The 12,939-nt window shown below is 43.3% G+C and overlaps 2 protein-coding genes across 13 annotated transcripts in view; one reads left to right on the top strand and one right to left on the bottom strand.

Moving 5' to 3' along the window:
• The window catches only part of pcm1 (pericentriolar material 1), a 40,453-nt gene extending 30,941 nt beyond the window's left edge, over positions 1–9,512 (bottom strand). For 6 of the 12 annotated variants that reach the window (XM_079499949.1, XM_079499952.1, XM_079499951.1 and 3 more), the window contains exons 1-6: positions 8,842–9,042; positions 7,443–7,560; positions 6,891–7,139; positions 4,262–4,585; positions 2,088–2,270; positions 1,223–1,342 (exon numbers count right to left, since the gene is read on the bottom strand). In XM_079499949.1, the coding sequence (XP_079356075.1) occupies positions 1,223–1,342; positions 2,088–2,270; positions 4,262–4,585; positions 6,891–7,139; positions 7,443–7,544 (978 nt within the window). In that variant the 5' untranslated portion in view covers positions 7,545–7,560; positions 8,842–9,042. Of the gene's footprint in view, positions 1–1,222; positions 1,343–2,087; positions 2,271–4,261; positions 4,586–6,890; positions 7,140–7,442; positions 7,561–8,841; positions 9,044–9,383 lie in introns of those variants that run through there. The other 6 variants (XM_079499959.1, XM_079499960.1, XM_079499950.1 and 3 more) reach the window with 3 other exon arrangements.
• Positions 9,513–9,573: 61 nt separating this feature from the next.
• sart1 (spliceosome associated factor 1, recruiter of U4/U6.U5 tri-snRNP) lies at positions 9,574–12,827 on the top strand. Its single transcript, XM_079499962.1, has one exon. It carries the CDS (start codon positions 9,849–9,851, stop codon positions 12,168–12,170), a length of 2,322 nt encoding a protein of 773 aa, XP_079356088.1. The 5' UTR covers positions 9,574–9,848; the 3' UTR covers positions 12,171–12,827.
• Positions 12,828–12,939: the final 112 nt, after the last annotated feature.

Genomic DNA, 12,939 nt, shown 5'->3' with positions numbered 1-12,939 from the left:
TCTTTCCACCAGAATGAGGTGCAGAAAAGCGAGCAAGAAACCTTGCAGCCTGCCATTCACATCCATAGGAAGGCGCTTTATCATATATTAGATATTATCATCAGATTCTGCATTTAGCTCATACCTCGTGACACAAAAAATACAACTGTTCACTGTGGTAAAGGGTCAAATGACATTATTATTATACTGGTTCACTCAAGCTCATTAATGCTTATCTGGTACTCATGTGTATGCAACATCTACAAATCTGGCCATATTACCTATTTAAAGGGAAAACTCATTTTAACATTGAACTGTCATGAATATACCTTAGAGTTGTTGTGTGGAAGTAATACAAAAAAGTTCCCCACTTCTGTGTAGCCCAGAACGGGAGGTCTAGAACCTGGGGTCATGTGATCAGTGACATCACAAAGATGTACTCTTTGGCTTGCAAAGAACAAAGTAGATTTTATTAAGATTTTATATATCATAATAACAGTACTATGTTCATGTTGTGTCTTCAATCATTTGAAAGTGGTGCATGGACAGCAGGACACAGACAATGATGACGAGTCTAGAGGACTGAGGAGGGGTCATATGAGGAAATGAATCAATCATGCCATAGCGGTGTAAGTGGGATTGGGGAGAAATCACCACTGTGGAAACACTTCATAAAGGAGGATAAAAGAAAGGCTGTGTGTCAAATATGTGACAAGCACATGGCATACTGCGGTGACACAACAAATCTGAGTACTCATTTAACAAGTGTGCAGCAGGTTTCATGGCTGCGCGCACATTAAGCAGTTGGCGTCAAAACTTTGTGCAGGTATAGCCTAGGCCTACATGCAAACAGACCACACGTCCCATACGCTGGCTAGATACACGTGTTGTAGTTTGATACACAACGTGCAACCGAAAAAAGCTCTCAAAAGCCACTTTACATGCTCCAGCAGTTGTAAGTAATTACTTAATTACTTAACTTGCTTTCTTTCAGCTGTGAAGGCGTTATTCTCAAATAAAAATATCCATGCGGCCTAACAACTGTAGACATGGGATATCCATTATAATTCGCCATAAGCTTCATTAACACTTTGACTACAGAACCCGAGTTACTCAAGTTAATTGACTGTAGACCACTTTCCCTGCAGATCGCGAGTTGCCCAAGTTATGTTTTCGCCTAACAGCCTTAATACCTATAGTATAATGTAGCAATATGTATGTGTCCATGTATCATTCACAGTACCGTGGCGTTGGAGGTGTCTGAGGAGCGGACCTCGATGTTGAGAGAGGTGCTGTCTGCCAGCGAGCCAGAGCCCACAGCAGAGTCCAGGGTGCCCACATCGTCCTCCTCGTTCTCCCTTGCCTGCATGGGGAGGTCAGACAGGTTCAGCCACACACATAAACACAGCACCAAGTGCAACAGAGGATACAATAAAGAAAGAAAAGAAAACATCAGCGAATAACACTGGGACTATTTTTGAGGGGTGCTAGCCCCTTCTATATTCAGCTATTAGTGTAGATGTTCGTCTTACACAAACATCGAATTCCCATTGAAAATGAATGGAGAATCTAAGTCATAGTGTCTGAGCATGACCGCCCTTAAAGACAACATCGCCTCAGTAGTGTGTGTGGGTGTGCGTGGGTGCATGCGTCCGTGTGATCATGGGAATACAAACAAAGTGCAGGTACTTGATCCATGATCTACATTGTGGCTGATAAAGTGAATTTCTGGTAAACATTAGATGTGTGAATGAGACATGGGCCTCTGCCTTCAGGCTGGAGAAATAAAACAAAGCCACTCCTCTTTGCGAGAAGAGCACAGCGCTTTGTCCTAGTTTTTCCATCAGACAGAACATGACACTCGGCTGCTAAAGTATGTCAGGCCAGAAAGACGGTCATTAAAAATACATGAACTGCAGCTAAAAACAAACAGGTTCCACATCGGGGCTAAACTCTTCAAACATCACCCCAATGTCAAATAAAATAATGTATTGTATATACTATATATATATAATATAATTTATATCCAATGTCTGAGCACACAGCATGCAAAACGGTCATATCTGAGCAGAGGAGGCCAACATAGCAATAGACGAAGAGAAACGGACATTGAGACCAACCAGCATTTTCTGCAGGAAGCGTAGATAGGACTTCTCCTGCTCTTTGAGATGCTCGATGAGGCGGGAGAGACGCTCCACGTTGGCCGGCACATCGTTCTTCTCCAGCAGGTCATCCCTCATGGAGCTGGCCTTCCCAATGTACTCCCTGATCTGAACCAGCTTGCTCACCACCTGATACCGCAACAGACCGTGTGAGGGAGGGAGGAGGGGAGGGGAGGGGTGTGTGTGCATGTGCGTGTGTGAGAGAGAGAGAGAGACAGGTGAGCGGTGCACCAGGTGTGTGTGTGTGAGAGAGAGAGACACAGAGAGAGAGAGAGAGAGAGAGAGAGAGAGAGAGAGAGAGAGAGAGAGAGCGAGAGCGAGAAAGAGAGAAGCGAGAAGACTGCTCAGCCCAATCTACTCTGAACAAGGGCAAAGAGTGGAGGAGGAGAGGAGTAGCTGGGTACCAGAGCTCAGTGGGCACCAGGGGTGGCATATTTAGAAATTGCCCTAAATACTGGCTGGCTGGCTGGCTGGCTCGCTGCTGCAGTAGCAGCATTGTATTTGTGGCTCTCTCACAGTTCGTCCATGCTCTAGTTTCCCCAGTGAAGGCTTGTAAGACACAATTTTCACTATGTCTTTCCATTAACGCAAGAAAAACTTAAAACTCAGTATGTAAAACAAGATCTAAGATATCTAAAACATTTTTTATCCTTAAGACAGTATGACAAACTGTTGCTTTTTCACAGGATCTTATTCACAAAGTATGTATGTCACTGACATTTAAAAAGGCTGGATTATTTTGCTCGGGTAGTCTAGCCTAGCCCAGGGGTTCTCAAAAAAAATCAGGCATCGCCAGATTATCTTCTGAATGTGTAAAAAACAAAATGTAATACTTTTTGCAACTTAATGGCTGGAAAACGGAAATTAAGAGTTTACATAGGCCTATGTACATGCATAAACTTTCCTTAACGATTATATTTGGATTCAGTATTTATTTATGATGTATTTTGTCTACCTATGTTATTGTCTACCATATAATGTAGCCTTATTATTCTGCATACACCACAGTGACCCCCTTTCCACCGGTTGGTTCCCAATGGGAACCAGTTCAGTTCTTTTTGGTTCTTAGTCCATGAGCCTAGACCTATATTAAATTGTTTATAGGATCAATACAAGTAAATTAATACATGATAAGTTGATAACCCTTCCACAGTAGTAGCTTTTTCGTAGTTTCTATTATTTTGCATATTTTCCTACATAATGCCTCATTTGCATATTTAAAAATGTAAAATGTGTAATACAATAAATCATTGTCTTCGTGTAAGTAATCAACTGTGGAAGTTTCATGGTGATAACAATCTAATATAGGTATAGTTTTGCCCACCCAATTCATATTAATAAGCGTTTCAATTTTGGAGCTCTGGCTCATGGACTAAGAACCAAAAAGAACTGAACCGGTTCCCATTGGGAACCAACCGGTGGAAAAGGGGCCAGTGTGCAACCACCTTTACCATTTGTTTATTATTTTAGGTGAGAACCACGTATAAGCCCTTTATGGGATTCCTTTCACACCTGCACTTATTTTCTCTTTTAATAATGTTACCATGGCATTTAGTACTCTTTTTATTGTGCTATTAAAAAAAGATATATATATATATATAGTAACTGTCAATTTATATTATTTATAAAGGCCTATTCATAGTTCACCGAAAACTACAACATGACACCACGCCGCGGTGGTCACCGCTCACACAACACATCTCTCTGTTTTTACAAACCACCGTTTCGGTGATCACCTTATCACCTAAAACTGGAGTATGAATAGGCCTTTATCTTTTTTTGATCAAATCAAGCATTCAGTGGGGAATAAATGTTACACCTACTCTATATGCTGAATATGGGCAAAATTAATGTGCAAATCCAATGAACATTACCCTTTGATATGATGAATTAAAAGCAAGCACATTGTGGAGCGTGAATGAACGAACAACTACATTATTTGATTAAAGTTCCTGTTTTTGTGTACTGAACCTTGTCCCTTATTGGAGTTCTACTCACAATGTGTGCCTTGTGAACAAGACCCCATTGTCTGACTTGTCTGGCTCACACATAAGCCAGTGGGTGATCGGTCATGAGACCAGAACAAGGAAACCCAACTCCAGTAGAAACCTCCATGTTACCTGGCTGCTGTCGACATTCGGCTCTTCTCTTCCAAAGTGTGCCAGCGGCCCTCTCACGGCTAAGCCACGTCCTAGGCTGGGAGGGTCCTTGATGATGGGAAGGACTGGTGTTAGTGTGTCCCTGAGCCCAAGGCTCTGCTTCTTGGCTTCCTTGTAGATAGCCGGGGTGGCCGGGGCGGAGGAGGAAGGGGGGAGTGAGTCCTTGCTTTTGTTGGTGTTGACGTGCAGCGGGAGGAAGTTGAAGGGCTTCTTGTTCTCGCCGCCCAGCTGCCGCTGGTTGTTGGCAGCCGTGGCGCGACCCTGGGAGTCACTGCCGATGCTCCTCTGAGGCAGCAGGGAGACAGGAGGCAGATGAATGCTCAACTCAGTAGAATAAATTAAACAAAAGCGCTCATGATTTGGGAAAACATTGGAATGTCAAAGTTTTGGACACTTTTTATCGTCCCCACTCAATAAAAGGTGCTTCAAATATAAAACTGCCAAAGAAAGTTAAGTAAAAGGCTATTATATATATTTTGAGATGCGCTGAATGATGTTTTACACGGCATGTACATTCAGTGCTTTTGCTCTCTGCTACAAAACCTTGTCGATTGTTGTAATAGTGTGCTGTGAACAACCAACTCTCCAAGTCATACTATCTTTCCCTGCTTACTCAGTGGCATCCAGGGTAAAATATCACATTACATATTAATATATTATGTACAGGTCCTTCTCAAAATTTGAATATTGTGGAAAAGTTTATTTTCTTCCGTAATTGTGGAAAAGTTTATTTTCTTCCGTAATATAATTCAAAAATTCATTGTGCATAAAGTGAAATATTTAAAACCTTTTTTGATTATGGCATACAGCTAATGAAAATCAGCCTGTGGCACTGTTAAGGTGTTATGGAAGCCCATATTTGCTTTGATAGAGTCCTAGATTCTCTGTGGGGTTCAGGTCAGGCCAGTTGGCTGGTTACCGGTAGTTAAGCAAAGTAATACCATGGTCAGTACACCAATTACTAGTTGCTTTGGCACTGTGGGCAGGTGCCAAGTGCTGCTGGAAAAGGAAATCAGTATATCCAATTATCCATAAAGCTTGTCAACATACGGAAGCACACGGTGCTGTAAAATATCTTAATAGATGGTTGTGTTGACTCTGGAATTGATAAAACACAGTGATGATTTGGGGCCATGTTATCTGCATGGTGTTGGTCCACTGACAGTAAAAACTTCACACTGGAGTCAACATGGCCATCTATCAGGATATTTTAGAGCACTTTGTGCTTCTGTATGTTAAGCTTTATGGAGGTGCCAAAACTACTAGTAATTGGTGTACTGACCATGTGCTTAACTGACCAGCCAACTGGCCTGACCTCAACCCCACAGAGAATCTAGGTTGTATTTTCAAGAGGAAGGTGTGAGACATAAGACTGAACAATGAACTTACAACTGTTATCAAAGCAAATCTGGGCTTCCATAACACCTTATCACCTCCATGCCACACCCCATTAATTAAATAATTTGTTCAAAAGTAGCCCAGACCACGTATTGAGTGCATAAATTAACATACTTTTCAGATGCTTGACATTTCTGTATTATACATATGTTTTTTTAGTGGTCTCATAAAATATTCTAATATTTTGAGATAGGATTTTTTTATTTCCTTGAGCTATATGCCATAATCATCAAGATTAAAACAATTTTTTTTTAAAAATATGTCGCTTTATGCTCAATGAATCTAGAATATATGAAAGTTTCACATTTTGAATTATATTACGGAAGAAAATGAACTTTTCCACAATATTCAAGTTTTTTGAGAAGGACCTGTATGACACATGCATAACATTACTTAACAATAAAAATATGTGGTCCCCACTCCCTTTTTTTGCACATACGTGAAATTTACTCTCTGGGCACAGTAAGGCTACGTGTCTTGCTCAGTGACACTTTGACACATAGAGACCCGAAGATTTTCAATACAAATCATGTTATTTTAATATTGGGATGTATGTTGTCAGGCCACTTCCCAACGTTCTTGAAAACCATTGTTAAAATTGACACTGCAGTTAACGAGAAAAGGTCACTAAAAACAAAATAGAGTTAGCTAGCCCGTAGATGCTGTCTAGCTAGCACCAAGTGGTTTAATTCACTCACACACACACACACACACACACACACACACACACACACACACACACACACACACACACACACACACACACACACACACACACACACACACACACACACACACACACACACACACACACACACACACACACACACACACACACACACACACACGATTGATAGGGAGCATTATAGCAGTGTGCAGACTTTCTTTCTTTTAGTAGTCTTTCATCTGTTCAGCACCTGAACCACTGTATGGATGACTGTGCAAGTTCTATTCCTTCTGATCAATTCAGGGTTCTGCCATGATGACTGCAATGTAAGGCAGACAAGTGATTGAGAGACTGTCCTAAACCACTGAGAATGACGACGATGCCCACTAACAGCTGTGTCCTTGAGCCAGACATTATTCCCTGCAAGTGTTTCCTTCTCTGCATTGTTTCTGCAATTGCTCCCTGCCTTGTTTCTTCCATCAATAAAAAAATAAGGCTTTCTATCTTGAGTTTTTATTTGCTCACCTCGTCGAGGTCTGTGAAGTTAATCCTCTGTCGCAACCTCTCCAGTTCAGCCTGGTCGGGGACGGACATCTGCGTGGTGTATTTGGTGTGAGGAAAGGAGTGAGGGGTGTGGGTCCTCCTGCGGCCCGCCCCCGGGGTGGACTCTGGGGAGATGTCGTTGGTCAGCCGGCTCTCTGCCACGCTGGTGGGGAACTTCTTCCTGTTCTTCTCTGAGGAGCGGTTGGCTTTCTTCTGCTGTACGCCCCAGTCCTGAAAGAAGGACAAACAAAAGTGTCAACATACGGTAAATAAGGTGACAGCAAATAGATCCATGGTCATTATATGGTCATTATATAATTAGTTATATGTGCTTTTGGCTAATTGTATCTATTGTGAGCATCGGTTTGTTTTTGTAACCCAAGTTTCCATTTTGGGGCATAAACTGTGAAATGGTGATGTTCATGCAGGGAACATTATCGGAGTAGAAAACTATGATGTACACAATCTGTTCCAGTTACTGTAATGACGAGCTTTTTCATTGACTGATGTGTCTCTCTGATGCACTGTTATTACCATGTTATTGAGTCTGTCTTCCAGACTGCTATTGGTGATAGCCCAGTTGTGTAACTCCTGCTCCTCCGTGCAGTCATCAAAAGGAGTGCCCCCGGTTGCCATCTCAACCACTGGCAGTCTGTTGGCGATTCACAACAACATAAACATTAAACACTGGTCAACCGTCAAAGTCAAACAAGACAGACACTGAGTAATGTGGGTAAACATACAGACAGACTATATACTACTAACTAACTGTATGATTACTTCATTGCCTATAAGATAAGATATGCAGTAAAGCCAATCACACCAACAACCAAATACCTCAATGCCAGCTTAATAACCAAATAACCATACTTAGCATGCTGCTGAAATTAACTATTTAAGTTAATCACATCAACACCGGTATCGTTTAACAGCATAGAGAGTCATTTCTTACCACAACATACCCAATTTGCCAAATATCCAGTTGCAAATACCCCACTAATGAATTCCCTCTCTTGTTGTTGGATTAAGTCTGAGTAATGACAGAGTGCTCAGTGCTGTCTGTAGTGCTCTGTGTGACCCGCCTGGCTTCCCGGGTGTAAAATAACAATATGGACCTTACCTCCCACCTACACCACCATGCAGTCAGCGCCAGCCATTAACCTACTGTCATTGCTTACTACTACTAGTTAATAACGCCCCATAGACAGTACGTTTAAATCAACTATGCGAATTTATGCTCACGCTCGGTAACGATAAATTCACCATTAAGAATATATTATATATTAAAGTGGCACCAGGTTATCAAACGGTTAACGTTAACTAACTCTTGTCTTATAGAATCACCATGGCAACTAATAATAAAAGGGCGGCAATCGCGCGAGGCTGACCTGCATTGAGGTGACATGTAGCGGCAAAAACGAACAGACATATACGATGCTCGACTATAGTTTGTAGATCTGTTCTTTTTAGCAAAGGGACACCGTTGTACGACGGAGTACCAGGCAGGCTTTAACACCGTTTAACACCGACCATCAACCTGACACCGTAGATGAAGGCTAAATCACAGCGGGGGGTCTCTAGTTGCTCTTATAGCTACAACAGTGACAGTTAGTAATGCTCATTGCTGACATGAAACCACGACTTTATCATAATAAATCTCTCGTAAGAACTGAAGCTGCAGGCAGCAGAAAAATGCAAATAAGCTAACCGATGAAAGTACTACTAGAAGGCCAATATATCCCAGCACAGCAGTCAAACTTAAAATGTGTTCAGAATATATAGACTGACAGAAAACCTCAATGTTGTTGTCAAGAAACAAAGCCCCGTCAAATGATCGCGTTTAACTTTGACAAGTATCAGTTAACACTAGTCTGTGCTGGTTTATTAGCTCACGCGCTAGCTAGGTTAGCAGGTAGAAGAAAACAAACGTTACCGTTCTGTCCCCCCGGGTGAGAATTAGAATGTCGCGGGCTGCACTTTCTACTTCAGTTTAGCAACAGCTCTCCGGTGGCTACCATGTCCGTGGGTTATTTGTTTTATTAACCAGATTAAAAAAAACTAACAACGTCTCCTCCACCGATGATCCCCGTTTGTCTATGCAACATTAATCAAATGACAATGTAGAGTCAGTCACGCCGAACGTTGTGACCTATCCAATTCTGTGACTCCAGAGTCCAGACTATACCTACGTAGGTTTCTGTTCTCGCTTCAAAATATCACCACCACACGTACTGTACATTATGTAGTTGGTGTTGGGCTTCAGGGCAGATAATCCAGATATTCTTATGGTACTACTGGAAAATTAACAATTTATAAAACCAGGTTATACGAAAATGGGTTCGCCCTTGTACACAAAATGTACGTTTTTCACCGTATTGTAATACTTTATATAACCAAATACAATGCATATTGCATACCGGCAGATGCATACTGATACTGTGCAATCTTAACACGTTGATATGACCCCATACATACAATTCCTCCGCTCCTCGCGAGAGACTCCATTCGTACTGGGTCACCGATTTAGGTGTAACACCTGGTACAATAGGTGGCGCTGTGGGCGCTGTAGACAGTTTGACCACAGGAAGTACTTTCTCCAGGAAGCGGGGTCACGTCACTCAGACTCACAGTAGCGTCTTGTGTTCGTTTGTCTACAAAAAACGCGATGGTGGCGACGAAAGGCGCACTTTCACATGCTCCCACGGAGGAGGAATAAGCCACTCGGTTATACCAGTTCTACTTCTCTTCGAGTAAAGTAAAGCCTGCTCGTCTGTTCTACAACAAATATTTTCTGTCTGTCTATCTCGATTCCCGTTTAAGTCGCGTCGTTCAAATAGTTGCTTAGCCTCCATGCTAACGTAGGCCCGTTGTCGTCATCTACACCTCGTCAGTGTCCAGCGTTCGCGTATCGTTCTGTGAGTTAAAACATCACCAGAAGTCATGGGTTCTTCAAAGAAACACAAGGAAAAGACCCGCGACAAGGACAATGAGGAGCGCCGTCGCGAGCACAAGAAACATCGTCACAAGGACCGAGAGAGAGACCCGGAACGGGACGGGAAGGAACGGGGTAAAGAGAAGGGAAAACGGCCCCGGTCCAGGGACAGAAGTGGACGTGAAGGTCGTAACAAGGGAGAGCCGCGCATTAAGAAGGAGAAAGTTGACACTGCATATGAGGAGGGAGCTGAAATTCAACCCCAATCAGCAAGTGGAGATGCATCACTCAGCATTGAGGAGACAAACAAGCTCAGGGCCAAGCTGGGCCTGAAGCCCCTGGAGTTAAATGAAAACAAGAAGGAGCTCGGCACAAAGGAGCAGCCACTAGTGGCAGAGACCATCAACCCTGTTCACATCGCGCAGCAGAAAGAGATGAGAGAAAAGCTTGCAGCGGCGAAAGAAAAGCGCCTGATGAATAAGAAATTGGGAAAGGTTAAGACCTTAGCAGATGATGACTGGTTGGATAACACAGCTGCTTGGGTGGCGAGAAGCCGACAATTGGCAAAGGATAAGGAAATGGCAGATAAAAGAGCCAAACTCCTGGAAGAGATGGACGAGGAGTTTGGTGTCAGCAGTCTGGTGGAGCAAGAATTTGGACAGGCCAAGAAAGATGCTTATACTTCCCGTGACCTGAAAGGACTAAATGTACAGCACAAGATAGACTCCTTCACTGAGGGCCAGACTGTCATCCTCACACTCCAAGACAAAGGAGTGCTGGAAGAGGAGGAAGATGTGCTTATAAATGTGAATATGGTCGACAAGGAAAAAGCTGAGAAGAATGTTGAGTTGTTGAAGAAAAAGCCGGAGTACAAGCCCTATGATGAAGAGGAAAGTGTTGACGACATGGTCACATTAAAGCCCCGTGGCGTGCTGTCAAAGTATGATGAGGAGATTGACGGGGAGAAAAAGAAGAGCTTTCGGTTGAGCGCCGGAGGCTTCGCTGAGGGCACACGGGAACGGGAGCTCGAGGTCATCAGGGAGACGCTCAGGGAGAAGGCCCAGACCTTGGACATGCCTGCTCTCATCCTGGCCACTGAGTACTACACCCCGCAGGAAATGGTAGGCTTTAATAAAACAAAGCGGCGTGTCAGGAAAATTAGAAAGAAGGAAAAGCTGTCATTGGCAGATGAACTCGCCACAGACGACACCCGGAGCACAGACTTTGGCTCCAGGGTGCGCGGGCGGGGCCGCAGGCAGGTGGACCAAGAAGAAGGCCAGGACGAACCTGAGGAGGGGGCGGAGGAGGTTGTCAAAATCCCCGGATTGTCTGTGTCTGACGACATCAGGACGGCGGAGATGGAAATGAGTGATGATGATGATGAAGACTTTGAACCCCCAGAGCCAGCTGTGATTGAGGAGGATGAGGCAGAGCAGGAGCTGCAGAAGCAGCTGGAAAAACAGCGGAGGCTCAAGCAGAAGCAGCTCCTGAAAGACTCTGGCGAGAAGGTGGTGCAGCGGCTAAAGGTGCTTGAAGAAGATCCCGGTGATGACGACCCAGACAGGAAGGACAACATTGTATTCAATGCCACCTCTGAGTTCTGCAGAACTCTGGGTGACATCCCGACCTACGGTCTCTCAGGAAACAGAGAGGACCAAGAGGATATGATGGACTTTGATCAGGAGGCAGAACGGGCAGAGGTTGGGGTTTCTGACTCGGACGGTGATGAGAACATTGGCTGGAGCACAGTCAATTTGGACGAAGAGCAGAAACAGCCTGACTTCTCCACCGCCTCCACCACTATTTTGGATGAAGAGCCCATAGTCAGCTCTGGCCTGGCTGCCGCTTTGCATCTGTGCAAAAACAAGGGCCTGTTGGACACCCAGATGCAGAAGATTGCCCGAGTCAGAGCTCCAAAGGGCACCGGCCTACCCAACGATAACTACAGCATCGAGGACAAGCAGACCATCGACGACAAGTACAGCCGCAGAGAGGAATACAGAGGCTTCACCCAGGATTTCAAGGAGAAAGACATGTACAGACCCAACGTCAAGATCGAGTATGTGGATGAGTCTGGACGAAAGCTCACACCCAAAGAGGCTTTCAGGCAGCTCTCTCATCGCTTCCACGGGAAAGGCTCAGGCAAAATGAAGACGGAGAGGAGAATGAAGAAGCTGGAGGAAGAGGCCCTGCTGAAGAAGATGAGCAGCAGTGATACCCCCCTGGGAACAGTAGCCCTGCTTCAAGAGAAGCAGAAATCTCAGAAAACACCATACATTGTTCTCAGTGGCAGTGGGAAGAGCATGAATGCTAACAACATTACCAAATAAGTTGTTTGTTGGGAGGAGGGGGGCGTTGTGCTATTGAAATGTAGGTTAATTGTGTGTGGGGGCTGGGGGTTGTGTTATTAAAATGTAGTTATTTTAATTCATTAAAACTATGATTTCTGATGACAGATACTTCCTTTTTGATTATGATATTGCTGTATAAAAGTTACTCAAAGTTGTAGTAAAGCAGACTTCAATAAATTCACAAAAGAAAATGTGTTTCTTTCTGTTTAACAAGCCAGCTAGTTAGGTGAGGTCTAAGTAAGGTGACACATTCATTGAAGGAAAGGTTCAGTGGTCAATTTTTGTGCATTAAGGAACCTGAACCATGCATCCTCACAATTAATTCTCTGCTCCACTTAATCATATATTTGGCTATAATATTGTGATTTGACATCCTATGAAACACTATTCAATGTTTTAAAGGTTTACTGCAGCAAGCTCATTTGTCATTTTGTTAATGTGTACAGAATGGCTGCTGTCATTGCAAGAAATCATACTATAGATATATACATAGATATCAAAACCGGGGAAGACATTTTTGAATTTCTGTGATGTGAAATATTTGCTTTAAATTGTCATATATACCCTTTCGAGGTATACATTCTATTTTGTTATTTGCACAAACATTCATATAGTATAGAAGTATAAAATAGCAGGTTTTCTCTGGTCCATAGGTCCATACATTTTGGCAGCATATATTTAGATGGGTGGATTTGAGTTAGTAAGATGGCAACGTTCTGTTAAATATTGTAATATACTTCCCAGGAGC

Source organism: Electrona antarctica (assembly GCF_951216825.1).
Source record: "Electrona antarctica genome assembly, chromosome: 4".
Taxonomy (NCBI): Eukaryota; Metazoa; Chordata; class Actinopteri; order Myctophiformes; family Myctophidae; genus Electrona; species Electrona antarctica.
The sequence above is the reverse complement of the archived record's forward strand: the minus strand, read 5'-3'. Positions and strand labels throughout refer to the sequence as shown.

Coding starts and splice junctions, on each gene's coding strand:
- sart1 (XM_079499962.1), top strand. CDS start 9,849: ATGGGTTCTTCAAAGAAACACAAGGAAAAGACCCGCGACAAGGACAAT.